The 21,485-nt window shown below is 48.3% G+C and overlaps 1 protein-coding gene across 3 annotated transcripts in view; it reads left to right on the top strand.

Annotated features, from left to right (window-relative positions):
- Positions 1-21,485, top strand: part of TSPAN11 (tetraspanin 11) — a 70,331-nt gene that overhangs the window by 15,407 nt on the left and 33,439 nt on the right. For 2 of the 3 annotated variants that reach the window (XM_025403487.1, XM_025403488.1), the window contains exon 2: positions 12,376-12,470. The exons of the other annotated variant lie outside the window; for it this stretch is intronic. In XM_025403487.1, coding sequence (XP_025259272.1) covers positions 12,387-12,470 — 84 coding nt within the window. In that variant the 5' untranslated portion in view covers positions 12,376-12,386. The remainder of the gene's footprint in view (positions 1-12,375; positions 12,471-21,485) is intronic. 3 annotated transcript variants of the gene reach the window in all.

The raw sequence follows: 21,485 nt of genomic DNA on the forward strand, positions 1-21,485 counted from the left end.
TTAGAAATAGAACTTGGACTAGAACCCAGGTGCCTGGGTGTAGGCCTAGCCCCTCTTAAGTTGCAGTAGTGTTTGGGGGCCTATTGAGAAGGGAAGGAATGTGTAGAGGTGACCCAAGCACCAAGACAGCTGTCACCTTCTGGACTTGATGACCTCACTGGCCCTGCTGGGATGGCAGAGGCCCTGCCGGTGCTGCCTCCTGGAACCCCACCCACAGAGCACCCCAGCTGCAGCCCCGTCTGGGGGCACCTCTTCCAACCCCACCAAGGGTACTCCTTTTGCTGTGCCTTGCTGCTATGTTGAAAACAGAGATGAGGGACTTCTCTCATTCTACAGCGCTTATCACTGTAGCTGTTGCCTTCTTCCTACTTCTTTTAAATGACTTTCCTGTCGGAAGCAATTTGCTTTGTTAAACTCAGGTCTTGGTTTTCTCCAAGTAGATTTTTCATGGCCACCTGGGGACAGGGTCTCCCCTCACAACCATCTGAATAGAGTGCACTAGCAGGCCGGTGGGCTGAGGGGCAGAGGTGCTGAGACTGCATCCCAGCCATCAGATTCAGGCTCTGAATGATGTATTTTTAGGGTTACCCAACCTTTTCCCATTGTCTTTCATCGGAAAGCTCTTAGAAACTTGGGTCTAATCATTCCTTTACCCTTGTCTGGCACTGGTGCCATAAAATTTAAGTACACACTGTTCTCACAAATTCTCCATCCCAGTTGGTCCTCACAGTCACCATGCAAGCGAGACAAAGCATCGTCTCCATCTTACAGAGGAGGAAGGGAAGCTCTGGAGGTCATGGGATTTTTCCGGGGTTCACACTGCTGTAGGTGGCAGCTGGTACTGACACCCAGATCTTCAAACTTGCCAACTAGTGGCTATTTTCTGTTTGCTTCGTCACTGATTTTTGTCACAAGCACTGAAGAAGTTCTGATTTCAGACTGCAGCTTTTTTAAAAAAGAAAAAAGGATCTAGGAAAAGCATGGCATGTGTGTGGCATTGGAATATTTACCAAAAAAGAAAGAGAAACACACATAGCAAACCATCCAGGGACTCTGTCTGTATGTCTGCATCTAGAGAACAAGGACAAGTCAAACCACTTGCCTAATGATAGGAGCAGAGTCCTGACTAAGACATGGAATGCAATTTGTTACTTGCAAATGAAGTAAAAAAAAAAATAGTCATGTACTTAGGAAAACATGTCTCTCAGGGCATAGAGACAAAGAATTCTTAGTGCTAGGGTTTTAATTCAAGTTCTGCTTACAGCACCATCCACGTGACTCTGTACTTAGCAATCTGACCCCAGGTTTAGTCCAAAAGAGTTGCCTGAATTCATTTACCTGCACACAATGAACATGGTGATAGAAAAGGCCAGCGGTTGCTCAGAGACCCCCGCCCAGCCTGTGCCTCACTGTGGCACTGGCAGCCACTGGATCTCTTGGCCTAAGTCAAGGAGACAGAGGACCAGGGAGAAGTTGTGATTCCCTCCAGAGGGTTCTCCAAGCAGTTGGTTTCTTTGCAGTGACAGCCATCATGGCCCTGCTGACTCAGGTTCCCTTAAGGGTCAGAGAACACTGTCCCTGCTGCCTCCCACAGCCCCGACTGGGGTCTCTGCCCAGGGCAGATCCCCTCATTCTTAGCTTCCACCAGAGACCACCAAGCTAAAAGAAACTACAAGAAACCCAAACTAGATCTGCGCAAGGAAAAGTCAAACATCTGCTCTGGGTGTCCGGGTCTCACTTGCTGGGTCTCAAACATCTGCTCTCATGTGTCTGGGTCTCCACTTACTGTTCTGTGCCTCAGTTTTCTCCTCTATAAGAAGGGATGATAATTCCATCATGGGATTATTTTAAGGATTAAATTAATTAATGCACATATATCACTTGGTTTGCGGCATGCCTAGCATGTGGTTAGCATTTAGTAAATGTTTATGTTTATAATTAGTGTGTCTGCCAATGAAAATGTTGTTGGTAGCTGTGGAAAGAACACTGGCCTGGGAGACAGGAAACCAGATCCTGCCCTGCCACTAATCTGCAGTGTGACTTTGGCCACAGTGTGACCTCCTGTTCCCCGACCCCAAGCTCCACCAAACAGGCTCAGCTTCCTTGATTCTCACACAAAGGAGCTGATCTCAGGATCCTTTTGGCTTCTTCCAGCTACCCCATTCCAAGAGTCTGAAGAAGTCTCACTTCTATGACAGCTTCAGGAATATGGACAGTCACAGTGTCCACTCATCAGGAATGGAGCAGGAAAGTGAAAATTAAATAAGAGGGAAACGGGTACAGAAGGACAAGGCTGTTGGCATGGGGTATGGAAATCCACATGCAGGGACTGTAACCAAGTTTCATCTGAGGCCTAAATTAAGTTATAAATTAAATTATTTAGACTGTTTTTTCCTTTCCAGCTGTCTTTGGCCATCAAGCAGGCATGACCTTTTGTTGGCCAAGAACTCAGAGGTAGAAACTGGCACTTATTTAACTGAAGGGATGCAGAGTAGGGTCTAGCTTATCTATGGCAAACACACTAGTTTTGTGGGGAGTTTTCCTTTTTTTTTTTTTTTTTAATGACAGATAAAGCTGTATGTATTTACCATGTACAACAGGATTTTTGAAGCATATATACATTGTGGAATGACTAAGTCTAATTAACATAGGTGGTACTTCATAGAATTACCGTTTTGTGGTGAGAGCATGTAACATTCACTCTCTTAGTGTTTTTCAGGAATACAATATATTATTCACTATAATAATCTTGTACAATGGATCTCTTGAACTTACTCCGCTTGTCTAAAAATTCTGTACCCTTTGACCATCATCTCCCTAATCCCCCTCACAACCACCCCAGCCCCTGGAAACAACCATTCTGTTTCTATGGGATCAATGATTTTAGATTTCACATGTAAGATCATATGTTGTTTGTCTTTCTGTGCCTGGCTTATTTCGCTTAACATAAGCCACTTCTGTGTCTATATCCAAAGGAAGTGAAGTCAGTATGTGAAAGAGATATCTGCACTCCCATGTCCACGTCAGCACTGTTCACAATAGCCAAGATATGGAATCGACCTAAGTGTCCATCAACAGATGAATGGATGAACGGAATGTGTGTATATACACAATGGAAGACTGTTTGGTCTTTTAAAAGAAGAAAATCCTGTTGCTTGTGACAATATGGTTGAACCTGGAAGACTTTATTTAAAGTGAAATATGCCAGCTTTGTTTTTATTTTAGAAGCACCAAGTTCCCCAGAAGCCCTCCCCTGGGTATGGGATGCTCCCCGCTTAGGGAATAGAGAGTCAGAGTCCCCCAACCTGAGCTTTTGCTAATGGGAGCTTTTGCTAAAAAGCTGATGAGATCCCAGGAGTAGAGGATGTGGAGAAAGGGAGGCAAGTCACAACTAAGTGAGGCCAGCCAGACTGTTCCAGGCCCTAACCCGAACCCGACTTCCCAGTGCTTCCTGTTGCACTGGCCCATGCTGCCCAGCCGTTCCCCGAGGCCTTTGCTCACACTGTCCCCTCCGCCTGGGCAGCCCCTGCTCCTTTTCTGCCCTCAGAAACCCTGCCTGTCCTCAAGGACCAGATGAAATGCCCCTTCCTTTTGCCATCCCCTTGCCCCCACCATCCCTGTCTAGCAGAGTGAACACCCCTCCCTCTGTGTTCCCATTATCAACACAGGCCAGCATCTCAAAAGTGCTCCCGTGTCTGGAAGTTGTTTATATGCCTGTGGCCCACCCTGCATGGCTCTGTCAGCTCCTGAAGGAGTTAAGTCCAGTGGTTCTAAGTACCAGGCCTGGCACCTGCTGGTGACTCCACACATCTTTGAGTGTGTAAAGGATGTAGCTGGCCCAGGGCCTGAAAATGCCTTGTATTTATGTCTGATTTATAAAAATCAGCTCCCAAGCACTCCTCAACTCCCTGCCACCCATCACCATTAAAGGACTCAGCTCTCCCGCTCAGCCAGTAGTTGTGGTCCCTCTGCTTCTGGTCGCTGGCCCTGGCCAGAGCCTTGCCCTGTTCACTGGGACTCCCAGCACATCTGGCCAGCCAGCTGGGCCCTTTCTACATGTCGCTTGTCTTCTCTGTGCTTTGACCCTCATTCACTTAGGGAAGGGGGGATCCAGCCGGAGACACAATGATCCCCAAGTCTCACAGCCCATGACATTACACATCCGGCCCTGAAGAAAGTCGCCAAAATCCATCACCTCACCATCAAGGCATCTGCGGTTGCTTTTCTGAGATGTCCTATGGCCTGGGTCCTGCCTATGACATTAACGGCCCCCAGGGCCTGCTGGCTCCCCCTGAATCCCAGCTTTGTTCTGCAGTCAGAACCTCAGCCTGGAAGAAGGCCCACTGAGGCCCGTTACCAGGACATCTGGGAAATCCTTGACATTTCAACAGGAACTGTGTCCTAAATGTGAGTTAGCATGAGAGAACACGGCCACCCTTGTGCTCCGCCCCACTCAGTTAGTTTCAGATGTGAAGGATACTTACACTGCAAGGTCGTGAACTTTCAGAACTGGAAAGGGCCGTGAAGAACATTGAATCAAAGTGTGGTCCCGAGACCAGCAGCATCTGGGAGCAGTGGCCAGCCATCCTGGTTTTCCGGTATTACCCAGGTTTAACACTGAACAGCATTACCATATTCCAAGAAATCCCTCTGTCCTGGGCAAATGGGGATCATTAGTCGCCCTTCTGAGAGCAAATTCTCCAGGGTCTCACCCTAAACCTAATGAATCAGAAACTTTGTGGGTGGACCCAGCAATTTGTGTTCTAACAAGCCCTCCAGATAATTCTGAGACTTGCTCAGGAGAACCACTCTGCTGATAACTGGGAAAACAAACACCCCGAGAAGACAGTAACATACCTCACGAAGCACAGGCAGCAAAGAAGGGCAGACACAGAGAAAGGGTCCTGACTGCACTGTGAGGTTCAGCTGCCCCAGCTCAAGCCAACAGGCTCAGAGAGTTACCCCACAAACTCCATCAGCCTGCTAAGTAAATATGGTACTGAAAAGGACCCAAATCACTTGCTGTGGTCCACGGGCACTGGGTCCCACTCTGGGGATCTGGGAAGGTGGGGACAGCCACCTTCAGAGAGGATGGGATCCCTCTGAGCCCTGAGCATTTGGACAGGCAGAGAGGAGCAGGTGTTTCTGATTCAGATCACAGCGTGAATGACCTGGAGCAGGGATGCAGCAGGGCCTTTCAGAGGCCAAAGAAAAGACCAGCTTCACAGAGGTGGGGGTCTGCTGGGGGTATGGTCCCTCTCCTTTGTCCTCCTGGGCCTGTCTGTGATTCTGTGTCCAGTGTTGATTACCACCCCTGGGTGGGAGTCTCTGCCTTGCCTGCCCCCCACTCTCTGGCTCTTGCCCCTTAGGGACACCTCCTCCCATTGGTTCAAGAAGCCCAATTCCTGTGAACAGAAATAACCCACTTAGGGAGGCCAGTCTGCTTCCCAGAAATCAGAAGACACTCCTCAAAGCTCAGCGAAAACAATTTCAGGGGATTATCCAAAGTCCAGGTCCCTCCGTTCATTGGCGGGGGCAGATGAACCCACCTCAAGTGGCATATGTTTGCTTCTCTCCAGGGGCTACTGCAGCCATTACCATGCCCACCTTGTGTATCACTCTCTAGGCAAAGAAAAATTGTGGGGTACAACAAGGTCCTAGACAGGGGAGTTCATTGGGTAGCCAGGAGGAGGGCTGGAAGTGATTGCTAGCAATAGTAGCTCCTCCTCTCTCCCTCCTTCAGCCCCGTCCCCTTTCCCTAGAGGCAGCAGAGCTAAGTGGGCTTTGGAGCCTTTCCCAGTGCTCTAGGCATGCTCCAGCCTCCCTCCCTTACAACACAAAAGCGCTTCTGTATTAGTCCGTTTTCACACTGCTGATAAAGACTTACCTGAGATTGGGAAGAAAAAGAGATTTAATTGGACTTATAGTTCTACATGACTAGGGAGGCCTCAGAATCATGGCAGGAGGCAAAAGGCACTTCCTACATGGTGGTGGCAAGAGAAAATGAGAGAGAAGCAAAAGCAGAAATCCCTGATAAGCCCATCAGATCTCTTGAGACTTACTCCCTATCACAAGAATGGTACACGAAAGGCTGGTCCCCATGATTCAGTTACCCCCCACCCCCCGGGGTCTTTCCCACAACACATGGGATTCTGGGAGATACATTCAAGTTGAGATTTGGATAGGGACACAGCCAAACCTTATTGTTCTGCCCCAGCCCCTCCACATCTCATGTCCTCACATTTCAAAACCAATCATGCCATCCCAACAGTCCCTCAAAGTCTTATTTCAGCATTAACCCAAAGGTCCACAGTCCAGAGTCTCATCTGAGACAAGGCAAGTCCCTTTCACCTATGAGCCTATAAAATCAAAAGTGAGCTAGTTACTTCCTAGGTACAATGGTGGTACAGGTATTGGGTAAATTCCAAATGGGAGAAATTGGCCAAAACAAAGGGGTTACAGGGCCCATGCAAGTTCAAAATCCAGCAGGGCAGTCAAATTTTAAAGCTCCAAAATCATCCCCTTTGACTCCAGGTCTCACATCCAGGTCACGGTGATGTAAGAGGTGGTTCCCATGGTCTTGGGCAGGACCAGTCCTGTGGCTTTGCAGGGTGCAGCTGCTTTCACAGTCTGGCATTGAGTGTCTGCAGCTTTTCCAGGCACATGGTCCAGGCACAAGCTGTCGGTGGATCTACCATTCTGGGGTCTGGAGGACAGTGGCCCTCTTCTTACAGCTCCACTAGGCAGCTCCCCAGTAGGCACTCTATGTGGGGGCTCTAACCCCACATTTCCCTTCCACACTGCCCTAGCAGAGGTTCTCCATGAGGGCCCTGCCCCTGCAGCAAACTTTTGCCTGGACATCCAGGTGTTTCCATATATCCTGTGAAATCTAGGCAGAGGTTCCCAAACCTCAATTCTTGACTTCTGTGCACCCACAGGCTCATCACCATGTGGAAGCTGCCAAGGCTTGGGGCTTCCACCCTCTGAAGCCACAGCCTGAGCTTTACGTTGGCCCCTTTCAGTTACAGCTGGAGCAGCTGGAATATAGGACACCAAGTCCCTAGGCTGCACATAGCAGAGGGACCCTGGACCCGTCCCACAAAACCACTGTTTTCCTTCTAGACCTCTGGGCCTGTGATGGGAGGGGCTGCCATGAAGACCTCTGACATGCCCTGGAGATATTTTCCCCATTGTCTTGGGGATTAACATTTGGCTCCTCATTACTTATACAAATTTCTGCAGCTGGCTTGGATTTCTCCTCAGAAAATGAAATTTTCTACTGCATTGTCAGGCTACAAATTTTCCAAACTCTTATGCTCTTCCTCCCTTATAAAACTGAATGCCTTTAATAGCACCCAAGTCACCTCTTGAATGCTTTGCTGCTTAGAACTTTCTTCCGCCAGATACCCTCAAGTTCAAAGTTTCACAGATCTCTAGGGCAAGAACAAAATGCCGGCAGTCTCTTTGGTAAAACATAACAAGAGTCACCTTTGCTGCAGTTCCCAACAAGTTCCTTATCTCCATCTGAGACCACCTCAGCCTGGACCTTATTGTTCATATCACCATCAGCATTTTTGTCAAAGCCATTCAACAAGTCTCTAGGAAGTTCCAAACTTTCTCACATTTTCCTGTCTTCTGAGCCTTTCAAACCTCTGCCTGTTACCCAGTTCCAAAGTTGCTTTCACATTTTCTGGTATCTTTTCAGCAATAGCCCACTCACTGGTACCAATTTACTAATATTAGTCCATTTTCACACTGCTGATAAAGATGTATCCAAGACTGGGAGGAAAAAGAGATTTAATTGGACTTACAGATCCACATGACTGGGGAGGCCTCAGAATCATGGTGGGAGGCAAAAAGCACTTCTTACATGGTGGCAGCAAAAGAAAACGAGAAAGATGCAACAGTGGAAACTCCTGATAAACCCATCAGATCTTGTGAGACTGATTTACTATCGTGAGAATAGTACGCGAAAGACTGGCCTCCATGATTCAATTACTTCCCCCTGGGTCCCTCCCACAACACATGGGAATTCTAGGAGATACAATGCAAGTTGAGATTGGGGTGGGGACATAGCCAAACCATATCAGCTTCCTTTCCCAGGCTGCCTAGCTGCTTCCCTCCTGACCTTGTCATTTGAAAATATCCACCTCCCGGTCTCATTTCCTCCCACCTCATGGTGCAGCCTTAACCCCCCACCTGTCCTCCATGGATGAAAGTGAGCCCTTGCTAGTCCTCATTTGACGGAGACCTCTTGGCAGCATGTGGCACTGTGGACCACCCTGTCTTCCCTGGCTTCCAGGACCCTGCACTCCCCTGGTTCTCCTTCTACCCTCTCCCTCGCATACCATTTTGCTGCCTGGTTTCTTCTTCCTCCGCTGGCTCTCTTTTTAGACAGCAAGGCTCCTCCTCAGAATCTTTCCTGCCCTGCCTCTGACACACACTGCCTGCCTGATGGAACCTCCTCTCTATGCTCTTGAGGAGTCTGTGCCCTGCTCTCCATCCGCCACCCCCTTCTCTTTCTTGGACTTAAGGGCCACCATCCTGGGGTCAGCCTTATCTTCAGGATGGAAATCCAAGTCTCAGAGCTTGGCACGTAAGGTCACTCTTGACCCCCTACATATCCTTCAGCTCTCACTCCCTCCACTCATACTCTGTACCAGTGGCCTCCAAAGTGGAGACAGACAGTACACTGGGGTGCAGGGAGGACTTAGTGGAATCTGTATCCCTAATTATTTTTACCTTTAAACAGTGCAGAATTAAACTTTGAATATCTGCATATAGATTGATAATAGTACATGAATAATATTTATCAATAAATTAGTGGAGGCAGTTGTACAGTCAGAATTGCTTGGCAACCACTGCATGGCATTATCTCTGGTCTTGCTGTGTAAGACCTGCCATGCCCCAGCATGGGATGCTCCTACATACCTTAGTACCCACTGCTTCCTCTGCTGTGTCAGGGTGATATTAGCTGTGAGCAATAGCATATTCAAACATGTAGCCGAAAGAAGCTACAAGTTTGTCTTTCTCTCATGTAAACTCAGTCTGGAGGTAAGCAGCTCAGGGATGGTATGGCAGCTCTAAACTCATCTGAGACCCAGACTCCTTGAACCCATGGTTTCCAGCTCATGGCCCAGGATGGCTGCTTGAGCTCCAGCCATAACATTAGCATTCCAACCAACAGAAAGAAAGGGTGAAGAGAGACATGCCCCCGCACACACACATTAAGGATACCTCTGATTATTAGAGATAAAGAATGACATCTATTAATGATGAAGAGTTTGATCCACCATAAGGATATCACAACTCCAAATTTCTTTGCACTCTATAAAATATCTACAAAATATATGAAGCAAAAATTAACAGTATTAAGCAAGGGATAGATAAATTCACAATCATAGTGGGAGTCTGGAATATACCTTTTTCAATAGCCAATAGAACGTATCAGTAAGGATATAGAAGATGTGAAAAGTACAATTAGCAAATTTGATCTAACTGACACATACAGAATTTGTACCCTATAATGACAGGATTCTCATTCTTTTCAAATGCCTGTGAAACATATATCAAAAAATGATCCTTGTAAGAAGTTGCCTATACCACTTCTTATATACCATTTACCGGCCAGCAGTGAATCCTCCTTCTAGCAGGACGGGAGTCTGGGAAATGTTGTCTGTTCCAGGTGACTAAGTATCTAACTAAAATTGAGAGGTTCTATTCTAACAAATACTAGGGGGACCAGCAGTCTCTGGTCCCTCCCCTTCCTCCTTTGCCCTGGTAGATCTCGTCCTGTGAGTACTGCACAGTGGGTAAAGCTTGAGCCCAGAAGCAGAGATTCTTTATTCAGCTCTGACTTTGTCATTTACTTGTTATGTGACTTTAGTTGAATTATTTAACCTGTCTAAACCTGATTGTATTATGAAATGGGAATAACCCTATTTCATAGGGGTATTGGGAAGACGGACTGAAATCATGAGTGTAAAGCACTTAGTTCTGTGCCTGGCACATAGTAAGTGTTCCATAAATATTAGCTACATAGAGAGGTTAAATAACTTGCCCAAGGTCACACAGCCAGTAAAATGACAAAGCTAGCTTTCAGATCCAGTCATCTGGCTTCACGCTGGTATTGACACTTCTTTGGGGCCTCTGCCACCCCCAGCACAGGGCCCCACACGTGGTGTTGGGGAAAGGAGCACTGAATGGTGGAGAATAGGAAACTCAACTACAGATTAGCCATGTGACCTTAAAAAAGTCATTTTTAAATATGCATCTTAAATATGTAAAATTCCTCATTCTTTCTGCAGAAGATTGAATTAAGTGAGCCCAAAGGTTTCCCCTGACCCTGACATTTCGTGGTTCTATCTTCCCTACCACGAATGACCGAAATTTTACCATTAGAATGGTTTCTTTTCCTTAAGCCTTGTCTTCTGCCTGAAGTTCTTTTTAAAAGATACAATTTTCCTTTAGAGGGCAGGGTCCTGACTCTGTGGTTTGAGTAAGTGAATCAGGCCCCTTTGCCGCAAGTAGAGAGAAGTAGAGAGAAGGTTCTGGGGCAGAAGTCCAGTGGCCCTGCCTGGGAGGGGAGGGGTGTGCACAGGGAGAGAGACTGCAGAGAGAGTGGCCAGGCCCCACAAACTATGCCACTTGCTAAGGGCCTGCGATGGCCCAGGAGACGCTGCACCTGCTCTCTTGTCAGGACTGACTGCATGACCGTGAAATCGCTCCCATTAGATCCCCTGGCCGACACCATCCACGGCCATATCTTACAGGCTTTCTTTTTTCCTCCTTCTGTATTTATTCTACCACCCTACCTCGAAAACTAAATTGGAGAAAAATGAGTTTTGTCTTTTTTTAACGAGAAGACTAGCAGTCTTAAATTGCCTTCTTCAAAGTCTGCAAATAGAAATCACAAATAAGTCAGCCACATTGTCTTTTCCCTCTTCCTCTCTTCCTGTCTCAGTGAGCCCATGAGCTTGAAATAAGAGGCAGAACAGTGGCTCAGAGGAAATAACTGGCGCGCGGCCAAGCACCAGCCCAGGAGGCAAGAACAGGATGAAAGGAGGGCCCAATTGGGGGTTGGAAATAATGGAGGAAGAGATGGAAATGCTAAATCCCCCTGGCCCAGCCCATGTGTCTTCTCTGCAGGCCCAGCAGCCATCGTCCATTATAAGACTGAACAGGATGACTGGCTGATCATCTGCCTGAATAAGCATAAGCCGTGCCTCATTGCTTATGGTTCTGAAATAAAAGAGGTTCCCAAAATGGGGGTAATTTCTTAAAGACCAACTACTCTGTGAGTGTGGGTGTGCACGTTCCCGGGGCAAATTTAGCTCAAGAAGGGGAAACTACAAAGGCTTCAGACTTTCTGAGGTTCAGACAGAGAAGCAAACAAGATTACCAGGCACAGTAGGCCCTCTCTGCCTTTATCACCACCGTTGATGTCATACTTCCCAGAGAGTCCATCAGTGGGTGTCAGGACAAGAGATAGCATGGTGCTGGGGTAAAGACGGGAGTTTTAGGACTGGAGTCTTAGGCCATCACCCCAGTTCTATGACATGTAATAATGGGTAACATTGATTGAACACTTACTACATGCCAAGGACTATGTTAAACACTTCACACAGATTATTTCATTTAATCCTCAAAACAACCCTATGATATATGTGTCATTATCCCCACTTACAGATGAGAATGCTGAGGGATGGGAGGTCACATAACTTGCCCAAAGTATCACACATCTTGTGACAGATCAGGGTGTGAACCCAGGGAGTCAGACTCCAGGGCCTCTTGTACTTCTTCCTGCCAAACCACCAGGCCTGTCTGGGCCTGCTTCCTCATCTGGAAAGTCAAGCTGCAGCAGCCAGGTCGGGTGGACTGGGTGATCACTGGGGCCCTTTCCAGCACAGGTGCTCTGCTCTGGGGTTCATGCCGCACCTGTGGATTCAGAGTCCTTTTCAAATGATGCAGAGTGCAAGTTTCCTATGCAAAGTAGTGATGCTGAATATGTGTGTATGTGTGTGTGTGTGTAAGACAGGTAAACTTGTGTCCTGCAACCCTGATGAGACAGGACAAGAGATTAAGAATACAGTAAGACCAGCGCAAAGTCTGTGGGAGAATTGTAGGTTAGACCTTTGTCAAGAGGACAAAACTGACATCTAAAGTTCTGGAAGATTCTGCCCCACTTCACCTCTATTTGATGTCCTTAGCAATTCCCAGATCTTTGCTCCATGCTACCCATGCATAGCCTCAAAGTCCCCCGGCAGATAGGTTAATGAGCCCTTCGAAGGGAACCTTGCCAAGATGCTCTGGCTCTGGGAAGGACAAGGTGGTTCTTGGTGATTCCCTGGCCCAGCATATGTGTCTTCTCTGCAGGCCCAGCAGCCATGGCCCACTATAAGACTGAGCAGGACGACTGGCTGATCGTCTACTTGAAGTACTTACTCTTTGTCTTCAACTTCTTCTTCTGGGTGAGTGAATTTTGCACACACATCCTCTTCCCAGAACACTGAATGAGTCAAGCCACCTTTTTTTTGTGTCACCACTTTGAGGTTGATATCTTTCAAATCAAAGATCAACGATCAACCATGGATGAACTCTTCCCACTTTAAAGCGAATATGTACATTTGCTACTGAGAAGGAAGAGAAGAATTGAGTCTGCAGGTTGGCATGGAGTTCGTACCACCTGGTATCTGAATAGAGGCACAAACATAACAATAAGCTTTGTGTTCCAGGCCTACTGTACGAAGGGTCCAGTTCTTTCTTCCCCACTAACTTGTTGCACCAGTGCCTTTTGGAAAATGTGACTGCCTGAAATAATAACTTGTTTTCCACTGAAGTCCATTCGCCTTTCATGGTTAACATTCTCCAGGCCCAGGGCAGAGAAACAGAAGTCCTGGAGGCTCCGACTACTGCTGCCTGTGATGAAAATGATCTCTATGGCGACTCCCCTCAGGAGCCTGTCTGGGTGAGGTCTTCCAGAGGGGTGTAGTCTGTCCACTTGAAGCAATCATCTGGGTAATTGGGAGCAGAATACCATCAGTTCCCAAAAATAGACACTGGAATGTATATATTTGTTACGACAGTCTCACTAAATTTGAGAAGGTAGAAGGGTGACAAGAGTGCAGGCTTTGCAGGCAGCTGGACCCATGCTCTGCTGACTACTAATGGTGGAGCCTTGGGCAGGCTACTTAACTTCCAGGAATCTGTTTCCCCAGCTACAATTCAATGATAAATTCTAGCCTGTTGGGGTTGCCTTCAATGAATGTAGTATTTTGAATATATTAGATGTCAAATGCCTAAAAATACCAGCCAATCAACCCATGATAAGGCATAGCTGGGCTTCCTGCTACCACGGTAAGGGAGAAGACACTTGACAGAGTCTTAGAAGCATCTCAGAAAGGCAAATGCAAAGGTGGGGGACATGTCTCAGTTTTCTGGGTCTTTCCTACAGGGGCTTGCTTAAGATTGGAAAAGACCATGACGTGAGAGTTTAGGGTGGGTAGACATGGCAAGGCAAGAGTTCTGAAGAGTCTTGGAGAATAGACCAGTCATTAGATGCTATCTATTAAAAAGTTGTGCAGTCTGCTATTTGTTTAAATGTTTGCAAGTTCCTGAAAGGAATAATAAAATAATTTGTCACTTTTACCTTCCTGGACGAGAGTTTCCTGCAATACTGAAGTCGTGACGATGAAGATGGTGCAGTAATAAAGCTGTGTTGATATGGATAGGAAACTGTGTCGTAGAGATGGTTTCCATTCTGAGGGACAAATCCAACAGGGCGATAAAGATTCTTGCTAAGTAAGCATTTCTTTTTAAGAATAACTTTATTTCCTGATTATAAAAGTCTTATGTATCCACTACAGATAATCTCTAAAATATTAAAAAGTATCATAAAATGAAAATTGTTTTTATCTCACTATGTTCATTTCAAAGTGCCATAAACTGGATGGCTTTAAACAACAAAAATTTATTCCCTCACAGTTCCGGAGGCTAAAAGTCAGAAATCGAGGTGTCACAGGGCCAAGCTCCCTATGAGACTTGGGTAGAATCTTTCCTTGCCTCATCCCAGCTTCTGGTTGTGGGTGGCGATTCTTGGCACTCCTTGGCTTGTGGCTGCATCGCTACAGTCTCCAAAGCCTCTGTCATCACACACTGTTGTCCCTGTGTGTCTCTGTCTTCACATGACATTTTCTTCTTACAAGGACACCAGTCATGTTGGATTAGGACCCACCCTAATGACCTCATCTTAACTTGATTACATCTGTGAATATCATATTTCCAAATAAGGCCTCATACTCAGGTACCAAGGGTAAGGATTTCAACATATCTTTTGGGGGACCCAGTCCAACCCAAACCACTGGCCACCCCAGGAACAGCCACTGTTGACATTCCCTCTAGACTTTGCTTTGATCAGGGCAGGAGATGGTGGTGACTTGCACTGTGGGAGTGTCAATAGGGATCTAAGTATTTGCAGAGAGTGAAGGGATTTAAAAGGTGAAATTGTCAAGATTGAGTCCTTAACCTAAAAAGGCATCTGGGACGTGTGGATGGTGGATGGTAGAGCTCTTCATTGTAAACAGGAGACCAAGGTTCAACCTCAGTCTCCAATAGCACTGGCTTTAAGACTTTTGAGATCATGTCCCATGTAAGATATACGTGGAAGCATAAGAAATAGTTATGTGAAACATTGTTCACCAAAGTAAGTTTACCCTTATGTTGCGTGATGCGCTCAGATGTTTTTTCTATTTTGATTATTTCCTTCTTTTTGTTTTTAGTGCAGCTTACAACCCACTAAACTTAATCACAACCCTAATGGGTCACATTCCAAAGTTTGAAAAATTCAGAGTCATCTTAACCTCCACCTGAACGAGGTCAGACTTCAGGTGGCAATCCTTCCCAACCACCCTGTCCCTCACTCCCGCCTCCCGCCCCGGCCTCCACCACCTAGAATTTCAGTTAAGCTGGTGTTGATTGGATGATCCTACAGAGCAGGGAAGGAACCAAAAATGCTGACACTTTCTTGCCTCCTTTGCAACCGTAAAAGAAAATGTGGTCCAGGGTTTCCTCTGTGGCCACCCAGGAGATGTGTTTCTTTCCCCTCCCTTTTCTTCCATGGCTCCCTACGGCTCCCATCGCCCATGCAATGGTGTTCTCTAACTTATTATTTTATTCAGCTGCTTGGCTGTGTTAATAATCAAAACTTTTCTAGCCTCTCAGGCGCTCTGCCAGGCTATGGGGAGCACTGAGGAAGCAGCTGCTCCCTTGCCTGGAGAGGCTGCCTCTGCTCCACAAGCTGTGTCCCGCCCTTGAGCATTAGCTGAGGCCTTGGTATTTCCTCAGGGACCAGGGATACATGGGGCTAAGACAGGTAGCAGAGAAGACGGAGGACTCGAGCCCCAGCAGGGGAGTGAGATGACTTGAGAGCATCACTTCGGGAGTCAGGGAGGCCGTGGGAGGGAAGCACCTTCTGCCGAGGCTCAAAGCCCTTCTCTTGGTACATCGACATCCCACCGAATGTGGCCACTGCCCACTTTCCAGGCTTGCCATCTAATAAAGAACAGGTGATGGCTTTTCTGCTACACCCCTTCTTGAGATGCTGAATGGCCTGGGACTACTGCCCACCCCCCGCCCCCGCCATGGTCTTCTGCCCCACTGTGCTGTCAGGATCTGCTGGGAGACAGAGTCACAGTTGAGGGGGATGTGCACTTGGTCTGCACAGCGCCATAGCAGATGAGACAAGTCAGGACGAAGCCTACAGTAACCCCTTCTAGCTGCTCTGCTGTAGCTCAGGACTCTAGGCCTGCTGTAGCCCAGACACCAGTGACTTGCTTCCCAGGCCAAGCAGCTTCGTTGTGGGTCAGCAGCCCAGTTGGTTAAATGGGCACTAAACTGAGCATTAGGATTCTTAATTTCTGCTCTCCACACTTCCTTTGGCCTTCCTGTGGGACTGTGGAAAAGTCACTTCTCTCCAGGCCTTGGTTTCTCCATCCAAAATATAAAAGGGGTTGAAATCAATCAGTCCCTTCCTCCCTCCCTCCCTTCCTCCCCTGCTTCCTTCTGTCCTCCTGTCCTCCCTTCCTCCCTCCCTCCCTCCCTTCCTTCTTTCCTTCCTTCCTTCCATCCATGTGTAGCCCTCTGCTAGGGATATTAAGATGAATGAGATTTAATCAAGAGGCTAAAAGAGGAGACACACAAGGTATCCAATAAAATAAATAGACTATGAGTGTAATTATAGAAACATGTGCAAGACATGGAGTTGGTACAGAGGACAGAATGATTTGCTGGGAGATGGGGCAGGGACAGCTCCAAGGAAGGTTTCCTCTGGGCTCTGAGCTGGGTTTGGAAGATGAACAGATGATCACATGTTCCCTCCCAGCTCCACCCTTCAGTAAGACTCATGAGATTTTGCTCTTGTTATAGGGGTAGATGGGAGTGGGGAAGACAGCAGAGGAGGTAGTGTTCTGAGGTTAAAGGCAGAGAGCCAAAAACAAGGATGCCTCAAAGTGGAAAATAGCCCTTAGCATGACAAGCCTATCCTTGAAGATTCCATAAACCAAGGCAGCAAGATCATGGGCAGAGCCAGAGAGAAATGCATGCCTGGCGCTCAGAGAAGGTCGTTCATGAGGAGGGTAAGCAGCAGCACCTGATGCATGCTTTTGTGTGCCCTCCTGGAGAGCTCGGCAGCTCGGGCATGGGACTGGGGTGCCTGCCTGCGTGTGGGCATAGGGCTCAGCCGTGCTGTATCAGGACTGCAGCCCAGGGTTCAGCTGACTCTTCTGATGTGGGAATGGGAAACCATTCTTTAAAAGAAGTTGAGTCTTGTTCAGACCTGGTCTCCCAGTCCTCTCCCTGAGCCCCCACGCTGTGTTTGCTCCCCATATTAGACCCATTCACTTCTCCTTCATAGCACCCTGGTGATTACTAAGTCAGGTCTTTCAACCCAGTGTCCTACAAGTGATCCTGGGGCAGGGGCAGTGGCAGTGTCAGGCATGGGCCCCATGATGGCCCAAGAGCCTGGCATCATCATAGCAGGTGCACAGAGGGTATTGGTTGAAAGAAGGAATGAGAGTAACCAAGCATCAGTCTGACCTTAAGATACCTAGGGCGCAAGCCCAGCCTTTCCAGGAGCCTCTTCTTAATGACCCAGAGAAAAACCCATTCCTCACTGGGACTGCTGGGACTTTGTAGACTGCCCCTTTGAAAATCAAAACAGCCATAAAGCAGGAAAGAGAAACACTAGCTGTTGCCCTAGGAGCTCAGCAGACAGAGGCAGGTAGGGGAGCAGGTGCCATTTCCACAGCCCTCTGCAGAGCCCCATCCACTGAGTCCCACACTCACTGGGGCGGCTCCTGGGTGCCAGGCCGTGTGCTGGGCTGTGTTCTGAGGGGAGTGAGGGGCCCCCTGCCCCAAGTGCCGAGGGCTGCTGTGAAGTGAGCAGCACCGCAGGCTTGCAGGAGAGGGATGAACTCACCTGCCCAGGACAGTCAGAGCAGGTGCCACACTCAAAATCTCAAAATGGGCCTTAGAGGGTGTGTAGGAGTTCAATGGAAGAGGAAGGGCAGAGAGAACAATGTGTGAGGTGGGCAGGAATAAGAGCCTCCCTGAGGCCCACAGAGGCTGCCTTGCTTATCCAAATCCACACAGCCAGTAAACAGAGGGGCTTGGACTCAGACACCGTGCCACGTCCCAGAGTTCACCCTGTTTACCACTCTGCTAATAGTGCCTGAGTTATTAGGTAACCACACTGTTTTCAGGAAAAAGCAACTACTTAGTTCAAAGTGATGAAAACCCAGGAAAAAAAAAATACAAAAATTAGCCAGGCGTGGTGGCACGCCCCTGTAATCCTAGCTACTCAGGAGGCTGAGGCAGGAGAATCGCTTGAACCTGGGAGGCAGAAGTTGCAGTGAGCCGAAATCGCGCCATTGCACTCCAGCCTGGGTGACCGAGGAAGACTTCGCCTCAAAAAAAAAAAAAAAAAAACCCGGTGTGGGGGAAAGAAAATACCAGAAGATGATGCCAAAAAGTCAGGTTAAGGCCAGACAGTAAGAGCCCCGAGGCCATGTGAAAGAGTTTTTGGGCTTGGTGCCCTGGGTGTGGGAGCTGGTGGGGACTTCTCAGCCGGGGGTGCCTTGGGGGATCAGCCTGTGGGTGGAGCAGGAGTCAGGAGCCAGCAGCCGACTGTGGTGGGGAACCAAGTTGGGCAGTGTGGCGGGGAAATGGAGACAGGTTTGAGGGCAGAGGGGAATTGGCACATGGTTGTCGTTGAGAGGAGGAGGAGCCTATAGTGACCCTGCGGTGTCTGGGGTTGGTAGGTGATGGCACCACGGATGAGACTGAGCAGGGAGGAGGAGCACAGATGATGAGTGTGGTTCCCATGGGTGAGCTCCTGTCCAACCCCGAAGGCTTTTCAGTCCCGTGTGGGGCTTGGCATGTAGCAGGTGGCCAGTAAACACAAAGTCTGCTATCACCCTGTGCACTTCCCGTCACCCTGTGCATTTCCCGCGTCCTGAGCCATGGGCTCCTCCTCACTGAGGGTGGAGAACTCCCCTGCCCAGAGGATCCTTCCTTATTGGGATTCAAGTGGTCCTGGCTCCTGCCCCATCCCTTTCCTTCCCTCATTGTGGAAGCCCTGTGGTAGCAAGACACAAAGAAAAACGTCTACAATTACTTTTATACCCTCTGCCTGCTTTCCTCCAGGTCTGCTGCCTTATTTCTCTCAGCCCTTAGGCATGTGCAGCCACTCAGGTTAATGCTTCACCCCATCATGTTTCTTTCCTAGGAATGGAAAGTTCCTAAAATTACACAGCAGGGGTGGCCTGCTCCGCCCCTCCTGGCCGGCTTGCATCCTCATTGCCTGGCTTCACCCTCTACAGGGCTTGCCGGCTAGTCAGCCACAGGCTATGGCTTTGAAAAATGTAGTTATTGCCTAGGCCTGGTGGCTCACGCCTGTAATCCCAACACTTTGGGAGGCCGAGGCGGGTGGATCACCTGAGGTCAGGAGTTCGAGACCAGCATGACTGACTTGGTGAAACCCTGTTTCTACTAAAAATACAAAAATTAGCCAGGTGTGGTGGTGCATGCCTGTAATCCCAGCTACTCAGAAGGCTGAGGTGGGAGAATTGCTTGAACCTGGGAAGTGGCGGTTGCAGTGAGCTGAGATCGCACCACTGCACTCCAGGCTGGGTGACAGAGCAATAAAAAAAAAAAGAAAGAAAAGAAAAGGAAAATGTAGTTATTACCCTCACGGAATACCACACCAGTTTCTGTAAAGAGCCAAATACTGTTGAATCAACTGTATGCCAATGGTTGTTGAATAGTTCAGTGGTATCAGATCTTTCCCCACCCCATCAGTCCCTCTTCCTGCCTCTTCTGCTGCTCTCTGCTGGCTTAGGCAGTTTCCAGGTGGCTTGAGTGACAGCCAGGAGCCACTGGTTCAGAACCATCTTTGGAGGTTCTTTGGCAGAAGCTTGACCTCCAGTACTAGGAGGGGCAGTTTAACCTTGTGGAAGGGACCTCAGAGATATTCCCATCCAGTGCCCCCAGTTTACAGATGAAGAAACTGAGGCTTAGAGGGGCTGCATGTGGTTAGTCAGGTGCACAGTCAGAACTAGAACCCAGGCTGCTGACTTCTGTCCTCCCGTGACCCCCTCTGGTGACCCATCCAACAGTGAGCAGTGTTCATTTTCCTGTCCAGAGAAAAGCTTGTTTTCTAAAGAGATGACCATGTCCCAAGCAGGTCTTCCAAAGGAATGAAACCTTCTCATTCCTTACAGCTAAGCCTAAGGACTGGGGGGGTGGAGGCCCTCAAAACATTAGATCCTGGGAAAAGCAATCAAAGGGCTTCCCAGTAGTTATAGGCTGGGAACCACCTAGATAAGCCTGGGAGAGGGGTGGAGGCCCTCAAAACATTGGATCCATGGGGAAAAGTAATCAAAGGGGTTCTTAGTAGTTATAGGTTGGGAACCACTGGTCTAATACATCCCTTATTTAGGAGATGAAGAAGCTGAGGTCCAGAGAGGTTAAGGGACTATGTTGAGGTCACACCGCTAGTTATGCAAAGTTGGGACCCTCACCCAAGCCTTCCAGGCATGCTGAAGGGGGCAAAAAGAATTCCATGCAGGATATTTGGCTGCAAACCTCACTTTACACAATTTTGTTGACCCAAATTCAGGAAATCCCTCACTGGTCATGGAGGTTGTGTGAGCCACAGATAACCTATACCCACAGAGAATTTTAAAACCTATTCTAGGATTTCACTGAAGCTAAGGTATCATCAGTGGTAAGATACACTATTTGTTTTTTTGTACCACTAAGAAAAACTGCCAAGTATAATTATAAAATACCATCAGTCATAAGATACATCCCAACTTTAGAGATGTTAAAATGTGAGAGAAAGGCCGGGCGCGGTGGCTCAAGCCTGTAATCCCAGCACTTTGGGAGGCCGAGACGGGCGGATCACGAGGTCAGGAGATCGAGACCATCCTGGCTAACACAGTGAAACCCCATCTCTACTAAAAAATACAAAAAAAATAGCCGGGCGAGGTGGCGGGCGCCTGTAGTCCCAGCTATAGGGAGGCTGAGGCAGGAGAATGGCGTAAACCTGAGAGGCGGAGCTTGCAGTGAGCTGAGATCCGGCCACTGCACTCCAGCCTGGGCGACAGTGCGAGACTCCGTCTCAAAAAAAAAAAAAAAATGTGAGAGAAAAATGTGTGCATCATGGAATTGAAGAAATCTGCGTGATAGCCACTCCCATTCTGTTTGCTGTAGCCCAGATGGTGTCCTTCCGCCTGGCTCTTTCACCTGGTGGAGGTGCCAGTGGAGATCAAATGGCACTTTGAAGAAATAGTATCTGTTACAAACGGAGAAGTAGAGGAGCGGGCCCAGCCCAGTCTGTGGGATCTGGGTAGAGTCGTGGATTTGCTCTCTCAGGAGACGTGGGTTTGAATCTCAGTTCTGAAACTCTAATGGTGTCGTCTTGGGCACATTCTTATTCTCTTCAAGCCTCAATTTCCTCATCTGCACAATGCAGAATATGCGCCCTGCCACCCTGCCGCATGCCCACAGAACTGTTGCAAAGCTCAGAGAGAAAATGGTAAATATGTGTTTGTTAGATCCACAGATGTCTGTGAGTGCCCAGAAGGAGAACTGGGAAATGACAGGGTAGGTTGTGTGGAGTCTTCCTGGGGCAGATGGGGAGCTCCTCTCGGCAACAAGGCTCAGGGGGCATGGACAGGGCCCAGGGCACTTCTCTAGCTTTGACCACACCCAGGACCCCTTGAGGAAGCATTCCTCACCCATTAGAGGAAAGAGACCCATCCTTAAATGGGGGCAGGGAGACTAGCCGGCAGAAGTCCACCTTCCCAGGAGCAGATGGCAGAGACAGTCAGAGGTCCCAGGGGTTCTGTCCCCAAATCCTGGGCAAACACCCTCGTACTCCCCACCTGGCACGCTGAAGATGCTGTGCATGTGTGCATACACACACA

This window comes from Theropithecus gelada, chromosome 11 (assembly GCF_003255815.1).
Source record: "Theropithecus gelada isolate Dixy chromosome 11, Tgel_1.0, whole genome shotgun sequence".
Lineage (NCBI taxonomy): Eukaryota > Metazoa > Chordata > Mammalia > Primates > Cercopithecidae > Theropithecus > Theropithecus gelada.